The sequence below is a fragment of the Homarus americanus genome, unplaced genomic scaffold, assembly GCF_018991925.1.
Source record: "Homarus americanus isolate GMGI-L3 unplaced genomic scaffold, GMGI_Hamer_2.0 scaffold7626, whole genome shotgun sequence".
NCBI lineage: Eukaryota > Metazoa > Arthropoda > Malacostraca > Decapoda > Nephropidae > Homarus > Homarus americanus.
In genome coordinates, this window is record NW_024718273.1 from 16,228,062 (window position 1) to 16,251,141 (window position 23,080).

The 23,080-nt window shown below is 41.3% G+C and overlaps 1 protein-coding gene across 4 annotated transcripts in view; it reads left to right on the forward strand.

Moving 5' to 3' along the window:
- Window positions 1-23,080, forward strand: part of LOC121859459 (calcium-binding mitochondrial carrier protein SCaMC-3-like) — an 86,463-nt gene that overhangs the window by 56,700 nt on the left and 6,683 nt on the right. For 2 of the 4 annotated variants that reach the window (XM_042356282.1, XM_042356281.1), the window contains 4 exons: window positions 15,647-15,758; window positions 18,364-18,522; window positions 19,445-19,714; window positions 22,199-22,514. In XM_042356282.1, the coding sequence (XP_042212216.1) occupies window positions 15,647-15,758; window positions 18,364-18,522; window positions 19,445-19,714; window positions 22,199-22,514 (857 nt within the window). Of the gene's footprint in view, window positions 1-9,021; window positions 10,039-13,594; window positions 13,601-15,646; window positions 15,759-18,363; window positions 18,523-19,444; window positions 19,715-22,198; window positions 22,515-23,080 lie in introns of those variants that run through there. The other 2 variants (XM_042356280.1, XM_042356283.1) reach the window with 2 other exon arrangements.

Consider the following 23,080-nt stretch of genomic DNA (forward strand, 5'->3'; position numbering starts at 1 on the left):
AACAAGTTACCAAATATCATCATTAACTCGAATACGCTGGATAGCTTCAAACATAGGTTGGATGGTTATATGAGCAATAGGGGTTGGGTGTAAATGGGACTGCCCAGTATGGGCCAATAGGCCCGCTGCAGTTTCCTCCATTCTTATGTGTTCTCTCTCTCTCTCTCTCTCTCTCTCTCTCTCTCTCTCTCTCGTGTGTGTGGTTTATGACCATATCATTTACAGAAGCTAATGCCCTAATCTTGTGTAACCCAATACAACCCGGAAACAATAGCTTAAAGTATATAACCCGCTCAGCTCAACGTGATTATAACCTGTATATATGTTTATGGGTCTGAGGAAGCAAGAATAAAAACATACTAGACTCGGGCTCGTCTTTTAAATGTTTACACTAAATTGATCGGATGGGGTCAGGTCAGGTCATGTTGAGTTGGGATATTATCAGGTTTAATTTAGACTAGTTACGTTCTGGTCACTGTGGAGAAAGATTCCCTCAATTAGACATAACTTCCAATGCTTTAGAAAGATTATCAACTCAATATACTCACTAATTACTCAGGTGTTATTATACACACCTGTTGCGTATAGACTATGGGTTACCAAATAGCCTTGAAGCTTCCTGATAATTTGATATCGATTTTCTTTTTATCATCGTTATCAGCGGGGAACACCATACTAGGGACCATGGTAACGAGGAGGAAGAGAAGCTGATAAACTCTGGTAGACAAGGAATTCCCATATTTATTATCTTGTGATTTTGTGATAAGATCTGTCCTGGTGGGGGGGGGGGGCGTTGACCTTCGAACCCGCTACATGGTTAAATGGTTTTAATCAGACGTGAAGGGTAAGTGTGGGGGCGAGTTTGTGTTGCAGCGCCTTTGACCAGAGAGAGTCATGATGAAGGAATCGCCTAAAAGAAACTACAGTGTAATTTCGTGTTTACATTAAGCTGTTATGGATTCTCTATTGCCAAAAAATGTGATGTTAATCTTATGTTGGATTACGTCATATATAAACAAGTGTGTGTGTGTGTGTGTGTGTGTGTGTGTTTTATTGTGCCCTCGCCAAACTCCCCCCCCCTCCCCCCCCTCCATAAGTCAGGTGGTCTCACAGTCATTGCTCCACCCTGCCAACACATCTGTCTTATCCTGTCGTTATTCAGGATCCTGTGATAAAAACTTTTGGCCCGCTCTGGTATGTCTCATTTTTTTTATATATATATAATCTGAGGTAAACAGGAGCTTTTTTTTTTCCTCCTTATAACTATTATGTACTATTGTGTTCCTGTAGTAGTGTAGTTGGTACGAAGATGACACATTTAAGCCTACAAATTACCGGTACAGGATAACCGGTGTCGTATGCCAGTTTTGCGATAACAGATTAACTAACGTAACCTGGTATTTGAAACTACCTAACTATCAATTATTCATCACTGCGTCATTAGGGTAAAAAAAATATTGGCAGGTAACTATATCAAGTCCCTTTGAAATGTGTTTTATAGTTTTGTGTAAGGTGTGTGTGTGTTGGTAGTGGAGGTATTGGACGAGTAAAAGAACGTCATGTGGGGGAGGGACTGTACTGTATAGCGTCTCGTGTACAGGATTGGTTGACCTGAAAACAAAAATGGCTAAGTTCAGTATGATGCAAAAATATGTAAGTGTTTCATACTACTTAAAATGTGTAGGTTTTTGTGCAATGATCTATATACCATCGATAAATACTGTATATATATTAGCCCACCCGGGCACAGGTCACTGACCCTCATCACGGCCTGGGGGGGTAATAATAAATATTATTATAATAAGAATAAATAAAAATTAATAAAAATGAAATAATAGTAATAATCATAAATAAATACAAAAACGAAAAAAAACATCAATAGTGAGAAACAATATATGTATATTGTGTTGTCAATAGTAAGAGAAACAATTGAGACCCTGCAATTGTGTGTGAATGAGGCAGAAAGTCAGATCAGTAACCTGGGACTTGGTCACAATTTCCCTGATGCCATATGGCAGCAGGGTCTACCATTAGACAACACATTATGCTTCCAATATCTTCCAGGCGGTAGTACCTCCCTGTTTGGTGGCTGCCTAGATAAAGAAAAGAGAAAGTTGTCGCGAGGATAGATAATGACACAGGAAAAATATTTTTCCTGTATATCATGGGAGTTTTATCATAATTTAACAGCATTTTTTCCTCGTTGAAGTGAGATTGTCTGCTGGAGGTGACGAGGATATTGTCAGGTGTTGGGCGGTTAAGAACATAAGAAAGTGGGATACTGCAGGAGGCCGACTGGCCCATGCAGGGCAGATCCCTTTCACACCCATCCCAGCACTTCCATGTGCCTATCCAACTTCGTCTTGAAGCTCTCTAGCGTCCCCGATCCTACTATAGCACTCGGTAGCCTATTCCACATATCCACAACTCTATTACCAAACCAGTGCTTGCCTATATCCTTTCTGAATCGGAATTTATCTAATTTAAAGCCATTTGTTCTAGTTATTTCGTTATTACTGAGCTTCAGAACCTCTTCCATTTTACCCTTGTTAATCCCACTTACCCACTTGTACACCTCTATCATATCTCCCCTAACTCTACGCCTCTCTAATGAATGTAAGCCTAAGCTTTTCAGTGCTGTGTTGGGGAGAAAATGGCGTCCTTATGGTTTTCCGGGGAAGATTATCCTTTAGTACAGTTAAGGCATAAACAGATTAGTGTTGGTACTCTGTGACGGCGCTACGACGGAGTGCTTCACTGTCCAAGGTACTGTCGTCGTCGTCAGGAGGGGGAAGTGTGAGTGGGGGTTATCGAATTTTAACCTTAATACTTGACCTTTTACTTAGATTACTGTGAGGGCGATGGTGTGCTTGCCTGTCGCCTCGTGGGAGCGTCAACACCTGCCTCACGGTTTATTGGGTGATAAAGGTGTGGTGTTTGGGACCCAAACATTTGAGGATTTATCAGTGGAATTATTCTAGGGAACGACGTATGATAACCTTTGATACCCACTAATGATGGATTCGTAAACACTTCTATATATGATTAAAAAAAATCTTCACTCTTTGTTCTTTGTAATTAGCTGTTCTGGTACACGATTGTCCAGTGACTCTCTATACACACACACTAGCTACAGCACACAGTGGCAGCTAGGCGGTGTGGATCACGTGGGAGGGAATGTGAACTAAAGTGGATGCTTCTCTTGATGGCGACCACGGCGGGTGAGGTAGTTGTGGCCACACCTCACCTACCGGTACCTTGTCTTACCTGAGTTACCTGCCATTATATAAATATGAAAGAGGTGAGACAGACAGGCTAGCTAGACCTCCAGGTGACGCTACACACCATTACCAGTTCTGTTTGTCGAGTCGTTTAGCTTAATATAGAAACCTTACATGAATTATAAATTGTTGTGCCCGTGTGACGTGCTTTGCGTTAAGTTGATGTTAGTATAGTGTGAGAAGCAGAGTAAGCCTAACCTAACATAAGAACATAAGGAATCTGTAGTAGGCTGGTTGGCCTGTGCATGGCAGCTCCTGTCAAGTAAATTTGCTGATGACACTAAAATAGGACGTGTTATTAAATCTGACGAGGACTCCGCAAAACTACAGGAAGATCTAAACAAATTTTTCGAATGGTCTGAAAAATGGCAGATGAAATTCAACGTGGACAAATGTAAAGTACTCAGTATGGGAGATGTAAACAGGGAAACCAGATACCAGATGAACAATGATGCCATAGAGAAATCCGACTGCGAGAGAGATTTAGGAGTAATGATAAGTAGGAACCTTAAGCCAAGTAAACAATGTGTTTTTGCTCGAAACAAGGTTAATAAAGTACTTGGGTTCATACAAAGGAGTGTTAGTTACAAGACTAGCGAGGTCATCCTAAAACTGTATCTTGCGCTTGTGAGACCACACCTGGATTACGCAGTTCAGTTCTGGTCACCGTATTACAGGATGGATATAGAATCATTGGAAAGAATTCAGAGGAGAATGACAAAACTAATCCCGGGCATTAGGAACCTTGAGTATAGAGACAGGTTAAAGCATCTTAATTTGCACTCCCTTGAGTATAGAGACAGGTTAAAGCATCTTAATTTGCACTCCCGTAGAGCGAGGGGCGACCTGATAGAGGTGTATAAGTGGAAGTCAGGGCTAAACAAAGGGGACATTACAAAGGTACTCAAACTATCCAACCAGGAGCGAACTCGTAACATTGGTTTTAAATTAGACAAATTTAGATTTAGGCGTGAAATAGGTAAACACTGGTTTGGAAACAGAATAGTGGATGAATGGAACAAGTTACCAAATATCATTATTAACTCGAATACGCTGAATAGCTTCAAACATAGGTTGGATGCTTATGTGAGCAATAGGGGTTGGGTGTAAACGGGACTGCCCAGTATGGGCCAATAGGCCCGCTGCAGTTTCCTCCATTCTTATGTTCTTATGTTCTTAAGAGTTACAACCACTCTCTATCGTCCATGAATCTATCTAGCCCCCTTTTAAAACTTTCCAGAGTTCCAGCACTTACTACAAAGTTGCTAAGCTTGTTCCACTCGTCCACCACCCTATTTGTGAACCAGTTCCTTCCTATCTCCCTCCTAAACCTAAACTTAAACTTATCCAACTTAAATCCGTTGCTCCGAGTCCTATCCTGCTCGGATATTATAAGAACTTTATATCTCCTTTATGGATTCTTTTCACCCAGTTAAATACTTCTATCAGATCTCCCCGCCTCTTCGTCTTTCAAGGGAATGCAAGTATAGTTTCTTTAATCTATCTTGATATGGAAGGTTTCTAAGTCCCAGAATCATTTTCGTCATTCTTCGCTGGAGTAGGTGAGGTTAATTCAAACGTGTAGATACGGGTAAACAAACTCTCTCGTGGTCTGTTAACTACTGCCAGCTCTTGTAGTTGTTCTTCCTAACGAAATTCCATGGTGTTGAGGGGGAGAGGTGGTGGTGGTTAGGCCCCCGGTACAGTAGGTGCTGGGTGACCACGTGGACACCCCGTGATTGCCTGGAGTCTGGACCTTCTTGAGTGGTGTGTGCTTCCTCCCTCTTATTTGTTGTTGGGTTTTGAGGTCGTAATTTTCATGCCGCCGAGATAACAGAAGTCTTGTACCTGAATACATCTCTAACTCACTCTTCTACCGACGGAGTATACGAGTGATTAGATTTTGCTTCAATAATCGTGTGTATTATTCGGTATTGATTTTATTAAAGTTAATGAATGGCTGTATTAGGCGAGCGAGTTTGTCACGGGTAATGATGGTGAGAGAGAGAGAAAACTTGATAATGTTAAATGGTGAGATTGTGGAAGATGTAGGGGGCATAACCACACCCATATTGTGGATGTGTGGCGCCAGGATGTACACAATACCCCCCTCCCCACACACACACACACACACACAGACAGACACACACACACACACACACACACACACACACACACATCTGGCAGGCAGTAGGACAGTTCATAACAGGACGTTCATGTTAGCGGTGAGGTGGGAACGAGGCGACATAGTTGGAGACTGACAAGGTATGAGGAGTCGGGAAAGTGGCGCTGGCGGGAGGGGAGGTGCGGGGGGGTGGGAGGTGTCTGGCTGGTCGTCGCCGCCAAGGATGGGGGCGAGATGTTATCGATTAGTATGTGATGCCGGGCTACTTATTTCCAATGTATCGCTTAACGTTACTTGTTGGCCGCGTTACTTTCAGCCTCGTTACTTGTCATCCTCGTTAATTCTTTTGGTCATATTATTTGTCGGTCTCGTTACTTGGGGATAGATAATGAACACCAGTGACCCATCGACTTTGTTATTTACTTCGTTTATTGTCAATTACTCTGGGATCTAGTGGTTTATATACCCACTTCTGACCTGACTTAACCTAACCAACTTTTCATCCAGTTATCAAAGTCAACAACCAAAACTTTAAGCTGAAAACATAGTAGCTTCATTCACACCGGCTCAGCGTCTAGGCATGTGAGTCAGTGAGTTGACGACTCTCGCTAAAAATTTCCCAGGTGTTATAAATAAGACTGATTTGGGTGAGCCGTTGCCAGGTGAGGGGGAAGAATACTGTTTTTTGTTGTCAGGTTACTCGTTCAGTGAGGAAGAGGAGGCCCTTTCCTACACACTTAGTCAACCCCAGTCCTGAATTAGTAACTTTTATTAAATGAGTTTGAGATTATGAATTGTGTGTGTGTGTGTGTGGCTAGAATTGTTTGTATTGCTAGTGGCACCGTTACTTAATGGTGTACTGCCAGCCTTGATCATGTGGTGTTGAGACTAGCAAGCTGTTTAATGGAATGCTTGGCGGTGTTCGGTCATGTGGTGGTGTCCTTCCCCTGAGGTTGTCGGCTACTGAATAACTCACGACAATATATAAACCTAACTAAATAAACAATAAATAATAAAATAAAAATAAATATCATTAACTTGTTGAAATAATATTGGTAATAAATGAATAAAATTATGATCTGCCTAGTTGGTTTGGCCGGTGCTTCTACGTCACTGTGGTTCAGCTGGTGACCGGGTGTGGAGGACCCTGGCACACGGAGTAAGTCTTGCATCATGTAGTGTTGCCAGCTGTTTCCTTTAACCTAGCTGAGTGAAGCCGGTGATTGTTTGGTGGTTACGGTACTGTACTGCCAAATGGTGGTGGTTTGTCTTCTTTCAGTTCTGTTAATTGAAGAGAAGAATTTTTTTCACGAATAACTTTGCATACGAAATTTAGGAACATGACAGGCCTATTCGCTTATTGGTAGATAGGCCTATGGATTTCTTGATGAGCTTTTGAAGAGACGTTGATTTAAAAAAATGCTTACACACACACACACGGAGGGGCATTCACCTTGTCTGTTCATGTTTTACTGTTCAAAAATGTTCAATCAGTCGCCATGTTTGTTGTAATAGATAACGCTATCAATAGATCAGTCATCGCCATCATCGTCCTCATAATTTTTATTAATATTTAGTTATTTATTTGTTGAACTACTTGATTTTTTTTGCCATCAATTGTATCGTTTCTTATTTTGTTTTACATTACGCTGCTCTCAACTGTCTTGTTCAGCATATGGCCGTGGATAAACTGCCAACATGAGCATATGGCCGTGGATAAACTGCCAACATGAGCATATGGCCGTGGATAAACTGCCAACATGAGCGTATGGCCGTGAATAAACTGCCAACATGAGCGTATGGCCGTGAATAAACTGCCAACACGGGTGTCTGGCCCGAGAGTTCCAGCAGTTAGCGAAAATGTAAAGTCTAGTTCACAGATTCTTAATGGCATGTGATACGTCGAGGAATGTTTATATTATAGCATGTGTTGGAGCTCTTGTCTGGCCTAGTGCCAACCAGGTCATACCTATAGGGCTGGTGAGATCACAATTGTCACCTTTGTTGTCTTGTTTAATTTAAAGAGACGCCCCCCCCCCCACGATGTTAGCAACAGTAGGTGCTTGTTGGAGACGTTAACGGGGTGAGAGACACACACACACACACACACTCACTCTCTAATCTGGTTCATCTCCGCCTGCTGTAGTATATAAGGACAATAGGTATGATATCAATTACAGAAATGACGGCGGCATCTGATTGGTTGATTCGCTCAAATGACGGCGTCTGATTGGTTGATTCGCTCAAATGACGTTGTCTGATTGGTTATTTCACTCAACATTTTTAAGAGATAATTGGCTCTCAGAATAACAAGGGCGTATGCGAGCGAAAAATTACATTTGGTAGTTAATGCGAATTACTTGTTCCACCTGTTTCTATTAATGACAACAGGTGCTCAATTAACACCTGTCCTTTACATTAGGTACGGTGAGTGGCGTATGGGACAGGTGTTAATAGCCACCAAGAAACGGAGGTATTAAATGCTGTGATAATTGTGGTGTAGAGAATAAATGGATAATGATGTAAATAGACGCACGATAGAGGTAGAGAGATAATGAAATATAAAGGAGGAAGTGGAAGAGACTAGGAAATAACTGGGTAAGATAAGGAGTTAAGGAAGGAGTAAGAAAGAAAATGTATAATAAAGATGTACATGAAAGAGACAGGGGGGGGGTTAAGTTAGTGTCCAACATCAGCTTACCCCTCCTTCCTCACCCCTCCTCCCTCACCCTCACCCCTCCTCACTCACCCTCACCCCTCCTCCCTCACCTGTAGTCTTCGTTTGGATCACTTGAAGGCGTTTGTCAGTGTCTGTTTGTGCTCTAGGCTTATGTGTACACCGTAGGGCCTTGCGCGGTGTTGTATGTAATAAAAAAGGAGGTGGATGTTTCTCTCATCTCTTCTCATCTCTTCTCAAGGCTGAATGAAACAGGAGTAGTAATCGTTGACGGTCTTGGTACGAGTGAGTGAATCTTAAGACTCGGTCCTCTCACCTGTTATGTCTGCTAGGATTATGTAAACAACATTGACTCGCCACCAGCTCTTTGCGACGTGGAGCTCGGTGATAGCGTCCTTTCCCGTGGAGAAGTTGTCAGATACTCGATACCAACATTCCTCGGGTAAAGGTAACTATCTGACGTGGGTCCAGGGCAGAGAGGGAGGGTACCTGCCATACAATCGACACTTTAATTATCCAAACTGTGACCTGAATACAATGGTAACTATGCCACTCCATAGTAGTGACCTTGTTCCATGACCTTGGTATTTATGGTGTTTGATTATGTCAGTTCTCTATCATCCCAAATGGTAATTGCCTCTTAAGTTACTTTTATTCTTAAGCTTTGAGAACTTGGATAGGTTCTTGTGTCTTTCGTGTGTTATGTGATGTTTGTGTTTCTTGGCATCATCCAGTCCTGGAAAACTGCTGTTAGTCACTTGTTTCCAGGATGGCGTGTCCACCGAGTATTCTCTTCATAATTCAACTATAGTGGAGGTTGTGTTGTGGGTGGTTGGCAGGGCTGGTGTTTGAGTGTTGCCGCGGCAGTAGGGGGTCGGCCGTGTCTCGACACCGGCAAGGCGCAGCTCGACACGCGACGCCTCGCAGCCAGTCGCTCTCTGTAAGCCGATGTAGGTTGGCCGAGGCTTTATCCTCCGCCCAGCACGCGGCAGTAGTTAAAACACGCCGCCTCCTACCCCAGCCTGCACACCTGCCGCCGAGCCACACGCACCTAACACACATCAGCAACAGTGAACAATTTATATGGATCTGAATTTAATAGTGACCATCACACTGCCGCGGAGACAAGATCGCCAACAGCTAAGCACCTCAGCTGAGCAGTAGCACCGCCGGGTGGCACTGCGGGCTGGCAGTAAGAGCCATAACCCCTCCGGCCTGCCATCCTTGATTCATTGTGCCTCTGCCAAGATTGCACTTCGGTGTCATGTCCAGCGTAGGCGCACACGCCTCAGGGTAGACGCTCAACAATGGTTGTTTCAACAGTGGGGGAGTAACTCGGTGCCAGGTTCTTGCTGCCTGATAATCCATTATTAATTGTGTTCTATTCATTGATCACTTAAGTGGATGCCGGTAGTGCGTCCGTCGTGGTGACTCACGACCAGGTAACCTGACTGATCTAGTAAGTGCCGCCTCCACACCTAAGGTTTACGAGTGAGTGTATAAAGGTGTGATAGTTTCATCCAGCACTCTTCCATCCATCCCGTCCCTCCGCTTATGGCAACATGTGTTCCATCCACACCCGCAGCCAAACAATCCTCGTCAGTCTCCACACACAACCACGTCAACAACCACCCTCCGGGCCAGGAGCCGCCTCTGGCGGATCTCTGCCCAGCGGAAGACACCGAGAAACAGATCAGGTTTTCTGCGGTGGATGTCCTACCCGACATGAGTGCCCCAGAAGACTCCATGTTCCTCACGCCCATCTTGCAGGACTTGAAGACTGGCGACGAAGACGACGGCGACAACTTGGAGACGGCAGACACAACTGTGGATGTTATCTCAGACGTGGCGGCGGAGCTACTGGCTGAGACCATAGACTTCATCATCGAGTCGTCCTATTCTGTGGTCAAGTTCATCTCGGAGCCGGAGGAGGAGAAGCCGTGTATCTGTACCAAGTATGTGGTATGTGAGGTGTGAGGCTGTGGATCAGTGCATGCGGCCTGTCTGTCTGTCTGTCGGTCGTCTTAGTATACAGTACGTCTGTGTGCGTGTTCATGTGTGTAACTGGGTGTACTTTATGTAAGTAACTGCGTGCACTCTTTCTCCAGCCACGCTATATTTGCTACAGTGTTTACATAAGCCAGAGTTAGTACATGTGTAGTCTGTTCTAGTACACGTATTGATGTATCTCTTGTCGGTGTTTAGAAGCGTAACAAGATCCCCCTGTGCCATCCTGGTGAACGAGACTCGATTTGAATGTTAGCCAGCGAGTGAGGTGTCTTTAAGAAGCCTTGATACAGCCACTAACTTGTTGGCCATAGTGAACATGGTTTAACCCCGTGAGGACGATGATTTAGGTGCACATAACACACTCGGGCTTCCAGACAATTATGATGACCCATTTTCTCCTGAGAAATTTAATTGATCGGTAATGTTTGGGGTGTGTGTGTGTGTGTGTGTGCGTAAATAATAATAATAATAATAATAATTAACGGTTTATTGAAAAAGTTCTGCAGCCCGAAGGCTGAAAATATACATTGGACATCAATGACTTATTACATACATTGGTGGTTTAACAAAAGCCTTCATTAGAGAAAGGTGAAGGAACATACAGTAAACATACAGATTAATGTAGGTGTTGAACAGCAAATACGTAGTGTAGTAACTCGTAGTGTGTGTGTGTGTGTGTGTAAATAATAATAATAATAATAATAATAATTAACGGTTTATTGAAAAAGTTCTGCAGCCCGAAGGCTGAAAATATACATTGGACATCAATGACTTATTACATACATTGGTGGTTAAACAAAAGCCTTCATTAGAGAAAGGTGAAGGAACATACAGTAAACATACAGATTAATGTAGGTGTTGAACAGCAAATACGTAGTGTAGTAACTCGTAGTGTGTGTGTGTGTGTGTGTGTGTGTGTGTGTGTGTGTTTATCGAGATAAACTGGCCTGTCTGTTTGCGGATACTGTACAAGACCACGACCATGTACAAGACCACGACCATGTACAAGACCACGACCATGTACAAGATAATCACGATACTGTACAAACTAGAGACGAATAGCATCATTAACCAGGTCTTATATAGAGTGAGTTTGGTCAGGTCAGGTTAGGTTATTATAGTAAACGACGTCTTATATAAACACCAGATTTTACCCGTAAAGTCACATCAAGAAAAAGTTATCCCTATTTAGCGACACACACACACACACACACACACACACACACACACACACACACACACACATCTGGGCAGAGTTTGGGAGGTTTACAGTCTGGTTTTTGGAGGCTGAAGGTGTCATTTGAAGGTTAGGTTTCAGGGCTAGTAGTGGAGGCAGGGATCGTGGTGGTAGTGGTAGGGAGTCGTAGTAGTAGTGGGGGGGGGGTCGTGTTTGACAGTACAGGCACTATATATACCCTGTAGGACCCAATACCTATCATGTCCTTGTAGTGTAAGCGTCCTCGACTGTCTGTCTTCATAAACGTGCCGTCAATACGTGAAGTCGTCCTTTCCTTTCACCCACGTCACTTGGGTCTTGGAGATGGTGTAGGAACAAGAGGAGGAGGAGGAAGAGGATGATGGCAGCCCAGACATCCTTCCTGGTGACCCAGTTTTAGCGTGCGGGGTGGAGTGAGGTGGTGGCGGGGGGCTACACTTGGTGCAGCAACAGCCGGTGGTGGTGCTGTATTGACCCGGGGAAGGAGGAGCGACCCCTCCCTCCTGACGGCACCCACCCGCCTCACCCTTGCGTCAGGAATATTGCTACCTGTCTGCATGGTTCCTGTAGGGCCGCCACACCTTTCAGTACTGTCCCTATCGTGTTTTAGGTTGATAGTGAACTGACAGCTATGTGATGATGACAGTAGTGAACAGACAGCCCCTATGTGATGATGACAGCTACACTTTACAAACAGTTATCACGACTAGGACCAGTGACAGGTACCAGCACCTGTGAATACCTCTTTTGGTTAGGTTAGGTTAGGTCAGGTTAGGTTAGATTAGGTTAGGTTAGATCTGGCCTAATTATAACGAGTCCATTTGACCAGCAACCATCGACAGCTCCCGTTAGTAAGACAGTAAACAAGATAATCAGCGAGATCCTCCTATGTACTCAGAAGGTCATGAGATCCTCAAACCTGCTGCTGTCTGTCACATGAACTGCACTTAGTTGCTTCCCTCTCTGTCCTCGATGTTAACGCTGACCTCCTACTCGACGCCGGGTATTAAGACAACTGTTGTAACCCCCCCCCCCCGTACGAGTATACTGTCCTCTGGTTGTTGTACTCGAAGGATGAGGACGAGAGTAGGATTTAAGTTACGTATGGGGGTGTAAAGACAAGAAGGGTGAAGGTGGTGAGATATGTGGAAGGGAACTTGAAAGGGTGGGGGGAGGAGGTGGTGTTAGAGGATGGGGGTATTTGCCTGCCGCTGCAAGGTCATTTGAGGCCCATGACACGCAACGGAACGTCACCTTCCTCACCTCTCTGCCACCCTCCTCACCTCTCTGCCACCCTCCTCACACCTCTGCCACCCTCCTCACACCTCTGCCACCCCCAACTTTCCCAGTGAGTAGTTGTAAATCATTTAAATCCTAACGTTGTCAGCACCACTTTCGTTATTCTCTAAGTAACTATGACCTTACCTTTCCCTTCCCTACCTTTCCTTTCCCTTTCCCTTTCCCTCCCCTTCCCTTTCCCTCCCCTTCCCCTCCCCTTTCTTTCCCTTTCCCTCCCCTCCCTTTCCTCTCCTTTCCTCTCCTCTCCTTTCCTCTCCTCTCCTCCTTGTTTAACATGTAAATTATAGGGAGGGGCAAACCTTGTAGCCTTCAGTGCCCTCTTAAGTGCTGCTTGCCTGAACCCTTCACTCACTCAAGCCAGTCTCGTTGTCGGTCGTAACCCTCTCAGACTTAAATGCACCTGGAGTAAAGACTTAAGGAGTAACAGTGACCTTTGACTTTGTATTTAAGATCATTAATATCGTTAGAAGAAGAGGAAGTGGGAGTGTGGTTTATTTATTATTTACACTAAAAATTTTTGGAGAGGAATACTGTCCAACCATTAAATTTGACCATTGTTAAGGGAAGGTAGCTGTCGAAGAGGTTGTAGTTAAAGGTGGTGGTTGTTGTCGAGTTATAAGACCTTTGATATTGTAGGGTGGATTTAGGTTATTGTGAGTTGTAAAGGGATGTTATAGTGAGAGTGAAACAAGGGTGGAGTTAAGAGGTTGTGTGTTGTCACCTGTTGTTCGCACTCTGAGTACTCGTTGACAGGTGTGCCATTTACATCTTCTCTAGCTGTTAGTAGTTGTTATTTTTGTGTGTATCGTCTTTTAAAAATGGGAACTTCATTTTTCTACTCCAGGGATGACTTCTGTTTTTGTTGTGTTTGTGTTCAATATTCATAAACTCACAATTTTGCCCTTTGTTTGTTGTTTAGTGTGTGTGTGTTCAACCATATGCCCTTACTAACAGTATCTATGTTTTTTTCTCTATTTGGGTTACAGGATAGTGTAAGTGTACGGAGGTGGCGTTGGAGGTGGAGGAGACGAGAGAGAGGAGAGAAATGAGGAGAAGGAGATTGGGAGAAAGAGAGAGGGGCGGTACATGTAACCTTAGGCACACTCCTCGTTTCTTACTGTAGTGGATGTCAAAGTGTTGTTTTGTTGTAGCTACAGGTGCTTGGCTTTAACCCTTCCTCCCTGTCCCCTTCCTCCCATTACTACTACCCATCCCTCCCCTTTTCTCTACCCCTGTGGGTGAGAGACGAGGTAATAAAAACAAAACAATATGCACAACCATCCCACCGCACCTCCCCCTGAAGCTTTACAAAAAAAAATAAACCCACTCTGTAAGTCATTATTGGACGCGAGTGTTTTGCATTTACCGGAAGAAGGTAAGTGGTGATATGACGCTATTGTGTGTGTGTGTGTGTGTGTGTTTGTGCAGCCATTGAGACAAGGTTCTTGCTGTTTGGGGGAATTAAAAAGAGTTAACATTTCATATATTTCGTAATTTGATTCATTAACACGATTTCTAAAATTATTTTTAAGTGACCACATGCGGCAGTTCTCCCCCACAACAAGTGCTCTCCCTGTCCCTATCCATCTCTCTCTCTCTGTTGTCATATGCTCCTCCCTTAAACACTTTCACCCACAGCACACCGTGGGTATAACTATGTATCCCTTTTTTTAACGTAGGTTCATATGTTTGGGCAAATAGACAACTTAGCTGTTGCTTTAAATGTGATTAGAGATGAATGATAAGTGTAGTCGATGTATTTACTATATGTACTTGTGTCATGTGTGTATCTGTGTGTGAATGAATGTACAGGTATTACCATCTGATTCCAATACTGGGAAGAGTATAACTTAATAAGCTATATTAATGTTGTAGTTAGTTAGGTAAGTAATTGAAGGTTTTGTCGAATTATGGTTTAAAAACTATTACAGTATTATGGAATCAATGTGTGAAAGTAAAAGAAAGATAAGTGACCAGTATGGTATGATAGAACCGAGATAAATGATGATTTGAGAAGCAACGATTAGTGTACATATGTGGAGAATACTGTAATTAGTGTTAATTAATGATGCTTGTAATAAAAAAAACACCTTTAGAATAGTACAGTACAGGTATTTAAGACGTCAACTACTCTGTGCCCGTAGGTTAGTTTTCACTTTCCAGGGAAAAAAAAACCGTAAGTTGCCCCGAAAAATGCCTAACCTAACAACCTTATGTTTTGTCAGATCGGGTCATGACATAGATACAGGTATTGTCGTAGGCATATTGGGAGGGGGGGGGCTGATAAATTATTCCAAATACTGTAAACCATTTTAACAATAAGAAAATAAAATATAATAACGAGATAAATTAAAAATATCATGACTAATTGAACGATAAACTAATCATGAACGTACAGAAAAGTTCGCCCTCCTCTCCGGCAAATTTCTGGGTACACCATTGATTAAAAGTGAAAGCGGAACGGGTAACGTGTAATGGAAAAGAAAAGAATGTCAAAAAGGGAGAGAGAGAGACTGTGATGTTTACTAATTGGTTATGAAGGAGGAAGAGAAGAATTGTGTGAAATAGAGGGGTTTTAAGTGGCAAAAGTGGGAAGGATGGAAAAATATGATGGTCTGGGCTTTGAAAATATTGTCAAGTAAAATTTAAAAGAAAGAATTATTACACAAGCAAGATGAAAATGACAGAGCTAAGCAGAAGGATAAAGTGAAGATCAAGAAAAGGTAAATGAGTAACTAGAGGTGACAGAGTAGTTAGGTGGAAGTGAAGGTGTGTGTGTAGGATAGTGGAAGATGATGCATTGGATGTAGATATTTTAATTAACATTTTACATAGTATTTAAAACACTTAAATTAGCTCCATAGAAATAATCAATAACTAATTTTTCTTTCCCTTTTGTTAGCCATAACTGGGAAAATATATCTTAAGATTTTATGCTGAATTGCTGGATTATGTAGATTATAAGCCAGTGATGAACTCGTGTAGTTTTAAGCTATTGTTGACGAATGTATATTAGAGGAAACCTTCCCTTTTTTCAGAATGGACAAAGATGGGACATTAGACATAAGCTTTGATGAGTGGAGAGACTACCTGTTGTTCCATCCCTCGGCAAATCTACACGACATCATCCTCTACTGGAGACATGCCACGGTGAGTGTCCCTCCTGCTGGTGGTCGCCGCAGGTAATACATTGCCGCACTGCCGGTGTTTGTTGATGAGATGGTAACCTCTAGTATCCTCCCCGAGTGAGCCTCTTAGTTGGAGCGAGTCTCTATATATATCATTAACCTTATCACTTGTTCTTTGTATCACGTAGAGGAACATTTCCAGAATTTGGTTTTATTATGATATTCTTGTACAGGTAAGGTAGCTTAAACACTTATGGAAAAATGGGTACTGTACCTGTGCCTATCTTTCGGTTTATTGCATTTTTCTTTTATTCGTGCAGAGTAACCTGTAAGGAATTTCTTGTTGCCTCCCTTGTTGGGAAAAAATGTACAGGTATACCATACATGTGTGTGTGTGTGCAGCGTTGTTTGTTCCTGCTGGTCCTGTATCCATCTCCCCGTTCTGTCAATAAGCTGCCGTCCCTCCACAGGTAATCAATATAAAAATGATCACAAGGATTTTCAGTTTTACAGTGCAGACCCTTTAGTTAACTGTAAGTATAAATTATCACCTTACTAGAAGAAACCGTAGGGACATTTGATCCTTCATTACAGTCGACCCTCGTTAATTAGGACCCCTTTAATCCGGATTTCGGATAATTCGGACAAAATCTGAACGAACTTTTTTTTTTTTTTTTTATGAATATTACCTACGCGGACCTTAAGCTAAAATGCTGGTCCACCCACTGCTGGGATAAAACACCAGCGTCTTTTTGGTTAAATGTAACATCTCCACCACTCGTGTGGGGGGGAAGCAACTTTTAGCTTCAGACATGAAATATATTTACCATTTACTGCCAGTAAACAATGGAAACGTAAAATATGTACCAATTAGTAATGAAAAGTTGTGCAGTTCCTTCAGCAAATGAAGCTCACCAACTTACAATAGGCTAAATTACCTTACAACGTGTTTTCAGTAGTCTATGTTGAAGTTCCTAGCATAGGCTAACTTATCATATCATATACGGTATCACAGTTCTCATTGATCTACAAAAAATACCGGTAATAAAAACCTTTTCGATATTTCACACGTAATATAATACCCGGTAATCTACTTCAACCTCCTATTGTTTACAACGAACGCATGACGCACCACCAGCTGTTGAGTATCAATCGGCTAGACGGTACACGTGTTTTTCGACTCGTTTTCAGTTAAAAAACTGTTACATCACGTATATTTTACCTAAACTGCGCCTGAATGAATATATTCTCGGAAATAAATAGTAGTTTTGCTGAAACGTGATGTATTTTAATGTAAAATAGGATAAAACGCATGACGAAAACAAAAGATTTTACCTAACCTTCCGATGTTCAAGAGAAGTTACTCGTTATTTTAATAGTTTTTGGTTAAAATACTGTTATATTACAATGGCATTCTATTCATACTGTGCTTGATGTAATGCATTCACGGAAATGTAATATTTTTGCTGAAATGACGTACGTAATACAGTGGAAAGTGGGATAAAATCGTGACGAAAACAATTACTTTCGCTTTCGTTCGTTCAAAAGATGTTACCGTAATCGCTTTTCAATTGGTTTTCAGTTAAAAAACCATTGTATTACAATAATATTCTATCCTAATTGACTTGAATAAATACTACGATACCATATTTCTGAATATTTTCATTAAAATCCATCCAAATCATTTTCCTTGTCATCGTCTGCATCACCAAACAGCTTCTCCCAGTCCTCTCCTTGAACAGGGCTAGAGGATACGTGTTTTTCGAATCGTTTTGTTAAAAAACTGTTACATCACGCGCATATTTTACCTAAACTGCGCCTGAATGAATATATTCTCGGAAATAAATACTGTAGTAGTTTTGCTGAAACGTGATGTATTTCAATGTAAAATAGGATTAAATAAATGACGAAAACAAAAGACTTTACCTAAGCTTTCGATGTTCTTGAGATGTTATTGGTTTTTTACTAGTTTTCGGTTAAAATACTGTTATATTACAATGATATTCTATTCATACTGTGCTTGATATAATACATTCACGGAAATGTAATAGTTTTGCTGAAATTACGTACGTATTACAGTGGAAAGTGGGATAAAATCGTGACGAAAACAATGACTTTGAAATATAATGCAATATTAACCCCTAAATTGGTTAATTCGGACAATCCGCTAAAACGGACATCCCCCCCCCCCACCCTATTAGTTCGAATTAACGAGGGTCGACTGTATTTAAATGTATAAGAGCGCTTCCAATTACCTGCAAAACTGTTGAAATTTGGCATTCGCTGAGGATATTCACAATGCCTTAAATAAGTTGTATATCTCGGCACACGGAATGTTTTCAAATGTACAGTTCCTGGGTGTGACTAAGACTACAGTACTTATTGAATAGTTTTGTTGTATCATTCATTTATGTTTGTTAAGCAAGAGTTATTACTTGTACATAATTATTTAACAGCGAGTCTAGAGTTTTATAGTCTTTCTCATGCAGTTTGTAAGGATTTAGGTTTTAGTACTGTAAAAAAATTGCACTTGATCTACTTTGAAACAAAAAAAATTGAACTGTACATCTTTATAAAGTACATCATGAATTGCATGTTCACTGCTTTATGTTGCCTTTGTCTTTCAGAACCTTGACATTGGTGAGGATCTTGCAGTGCCAGATGATTTTTCTCTAGAGGAATGGTTGTCTGGCAAATGGTGGAGACATCTGGTAGCTGGTGGAGTGGCTGGTATGGTATCAAGAACCTGTACAGCACCACTGGACAGACTCAAGGTCTTCCTTCAGGTAAGTTACAGATGGAATTGCATAGATTTATTATGTTTTCCCCTCAGCTTGTAATCCTTCGGAGGAGATGGTTTAAGCTGCCATGCTCAAGGAGTTTAACCATCAAATTCAAAAGGTTCCAACCATCATCCGTAACTAAATAAACCAGTATCCTCGTGTAAATACACTACCTCCCTAAAATTATTAAACTATTGTTCTCGGTCTCAAAGTTCAGACACCAGAAATCTATTTTTTTTAATACTGTACAGTGTTGGGTTACTGTACTTAGAAATGTATGGCAGTTATGGATATAAAAGAAGTCTCTGGAATATTTCTGTTTGTTGTCTCGAGTCTGTTCTTGTCATTTTCTCACTTATTTGCACTACTGGCCCCTTACATTCACCATCTTTTACAACTTATCCATCTCAGGCAAATGTAAGAGAGGAAGAAGGGTTTAGTAATAGATTGATAGATAAAGCCTGAACACTGTACAGTATTCAGTTCATTGATTGTGCTATGGTTTGGTGGAAGTAAGTACTGTAGATGTGATAGCCTGGAAGTGAGGAATGAGGGGCAGATGTTAAACTGCAGGGAAGTGAATTACTGTACAGTAGAGTGCAGTGCTGACCATTCTGTCTTCATGTGTCCTGAAGGCATATGGGATGTTAACAATTCCAACTGATATATTTTTACAAACCTGATACTGTATCTGTATTAGAATGGCATGATGAATTGACCATGGAGGAAGTATATCGGTGCATTGCTGTCTGTTATGGTATTTAATGTGCCAAATATTTTTATTCCAGTTATCAACATGCCGGTATTATAATTTTTTTAAGTACAATATGTACACATTATTTTTGTAGCTTCAAAGAAAGATTTGTGTGTTAAGGTATTGTGTGTACATTTATTTAATGGATTGAATTATTTTATTGTTTTATAGGTTCATGGTACAAAGCAGTTTCAAGGCTTAGCTAGCTGCTTCAGGTACATGTTGAAAGAAGGTGGTGTTACATCACTCTGGAGAGGTAATGGCATCAATGTTCTGAAGATTGCACCTGAATCAGCTATCAAGTTTGCTGCCTATGAACAAGCCAAAAGAATGGTCCTACAGTTTGGTGGAAGAAAAGAGAGAGAATTGACAATATATGAACGTTTTGTGGCTGGGTCTTTTGCAGGAGGAATTTCGCAAACCACTATTTATCCCCTTGAGGTGAGTTTACTTATTGTTGTGTTAATCTTGTAAGGACACACACACACACACACACACACACACACACACACACACACACATCCTTGACTACATCCTTGACCACCGAAGGGTCAAGACGTACCTGGCGCTCCTCTCGGAGCAGCCAGGTCAACTTTAAGTTGGCCCATACCAACTCCCTCCCCTGAACCCTCCTCCCCACCGGAATATCAACAAGTTCTCGCCAGAAGTTACAATTTCATTTAGGAAAGGAATGGAACCAGTGTTAAACAGAGGTGAACAGTGGTGAACAGTGCTTAAGTCAGTGAGAACAACTCAACAGTACCCAAGTTAACCTTCACACAGTGAGGTCCCAGGTACCCAGTGATAACGGCCCATGAGACCCAACAACAACCAGCGATGTGTTAATCCGTCTACGATAGGAAGGCCTGGGACCACTCCTCACTCGTATAACACCATCTGTGAGGGAATTACTACACCACGTCAGGTCCCTCATAACACCATCTGTGAGGGAGTTACTACACCACGTCAGGCCCCTCATAACACCATCTACCACGTGAGGCCCCTCATAACACCATCTGTGAGGGAATTACTACACCACGAGGCCCTCATAACACCATCTGTGAGGAATTACTACACCACGTGAGGCCCTCATAACACCATCTGTGAGGGAATTACTACACCACGTGAGGTCCCTCATAACACCATCTGGGGGGAGTTACTACACTACGTGTTTGCTGTTCAACACCTACAATAATCTGTATGTTCACTGTATGTTCCTTTACCTTTCTCTAATGAAGGCTTTTGTTAAACCACCAATGTATGTAATAAGTCATTTATGTCCAATGTATATTTTCAGCCTTCGGGCTGCAGAACTTTTTCAATAAACCGTCAATTATTATTATTATTATTATTATTATATTACACACACACACACACACACACACACACACACACACACACACACATGCAGCCTCCTCAACCTGTGCAATCATACAAACATACTTGCCTATTTGAGGGGGACAAATACAGTACAGAGCATAAAACTTGTGTGAATGTAAAATTGGAATTTAAGTCATGACCCACAGCTGTTGTTTTAAGGTTTAATTTTCAGTATTGTAATTGTGTTTTTGTGGTTGACCTGTCATTGCTGCAGTGGATTTTAGTGTCTGCCAGTGAGCTTCCCCCAAAAGCACTACCCACAAATTTTTATCTTTTATTATTTGTCTTGTCTTTGTTGTGGGCACTGCTGTCCCATTGCTTTTACATTTGAGTAAATACACCTACAAGTCCAGTACAGAATTTTCCTTAATTTGTTACCCTTCATTTAGCCTTGCTGCCCTAAAAGAGGCATTATACTATAGTCCTCCCCTTCCACAACAAGGTCACTAAGCTGGTTTCCCAATTATGCTTTGCACAAATCAGCCTCATCATCAAGAACACGATCTTTCCCAATAATCATTCAGTTGTGCTCCCTGCTTATTCATACACTGTTGCTTTCTGGTTCTCCCTCTTTCTTTTCTAGTGCATTCCTTACCTCGGCTTTCACCTGTGAATTGTATTTTTTTTTACTAGTTATTCATTTCCCATTCTGTCGGTATAGGTACTGTATGTCCAAACCACCTGAGCAGACCCTGATTTGCCTTTTGTCCTATTCATTTTCTTTCACATAAATTTTCTCTATCTCACGTTGATAACCAAATCAACGTAGACAGTAACCGGACCGGACTAATTTAGCCACAGCGACGTCATTACTCAGAGGGAATCTAATATTCAGACGTTCATATCAGTAGGGAGGCACAGCCATTCAAAACAACAGCCAGCATATTACACCAACACAGTAGTTGAAGTAAAATAATCATACTTATGATATACTTTCAGTAAGTTGAGTTGTTACTTATTCAATGTGTTAATAGTTGTAGGTAAGGCTCCAGATACTAGATGCTTTCAGAGCCGCAAAGAATATTTTTGAAGGTTCTCAAGTACCAACGTACATATGTTTAAGGCATGGATGTTCTTGTGCAGTGTGAGGTAAAGTGGATGATGTGGATTTATACAGTATACCTTTGGCAATAAAGTGGATATGTTATTGAAATCCACTTCATTGTAATAGGTAGATTTAAGTATGAGTAAAAGGGGATAGGTTCCGATCCTTTTGTTATTTTGTACTTTACATGTGCCAAAATTGAGCCAATACTGTGTAGCGACACAGTAATAATCAGTGAAAATAATACATAGCGCATCATAAAATATAATAGCTCATATTTTATGTGCAAAAAATAGCTGCACAACCATATCAATGACAAGATATATTTTTGAAATTGTAAATATTTTTTTCCGGAACTTGTGTTGTTATTCTGGTGGTTCAGAACTTTTTTTGTGTGTAAAATTTTTTTGGTAAATTTAGGTTTTTTTGTATGCTTGTTTAATGAAGATTTAATTTATTGTTTAATTTATTACTACATCTATTTCTGATTACTCTTTCAGGTGTTAAAAACTAGATTAGCCTTAAGAAAAACAGGGCAGTATTCTAGTATAGGTGATGCAGCTAAGAAGATCTTAAGACAAGAAGGTGTTAGATCATTTTATCGTGGATACCTGCCAAATCTTCTGGGCATTATACCTTATGCAGGAATTGATCTTGCAGTATATGAAACTTTAAAGAAAACATACATGGAGCATCATGAAGAATATACGCATCCTTCTATATTTGTCATAACAGCCTGTGGAGCATTTTCTTCTTCATGTGGACAGCTTGCTTCTTACCCTCTTGCTCTTGTTCGTACGAGGCTACAAGCACAAGGTTAGTCATTGTTGTATCATTTCTACTTTAAATGGATTAAGTATTTATTTACCATGTACTGTTCTGTGCAACCCATGATTGCCACTTATAAGAAAGCTACAGTACTTCATCATTTAGCCCTAACCTGAGGAGATTGTTTAAGAAAACTGAAAAATAAACTTAGGCAAGTAGCACAAGGGGTTGTACACAAGCAGTACTGTAATTCTCTCTATTAAAGGTAAGTGTAACTACAGTATGTACAGTACAGTACTGTATAATATATCAGTGGATTTAAGAAATGCTAGCATTATACTTCTATTACCATGCACATTCTATATCTCATTTGTCCCTGAGTAAGACATGGAAATCCTCTCCAAATATAACCATTAACTGAAGCTTTCAAAGGGGATAATTTTTCTCTTGATATTCAGGCAAAAGTTTTGAGAATAATGACAGGTACAGTTTATTAAAAGATTGTAATATTAAGCGGGAGGTCCTTCTGTGTTCACTTCCCCACAACTTGAGTGTCAGTACCAGCTTTATTTATGAGCTGTGATCAATCACTGTAATGTGGTAACTGTGACTAT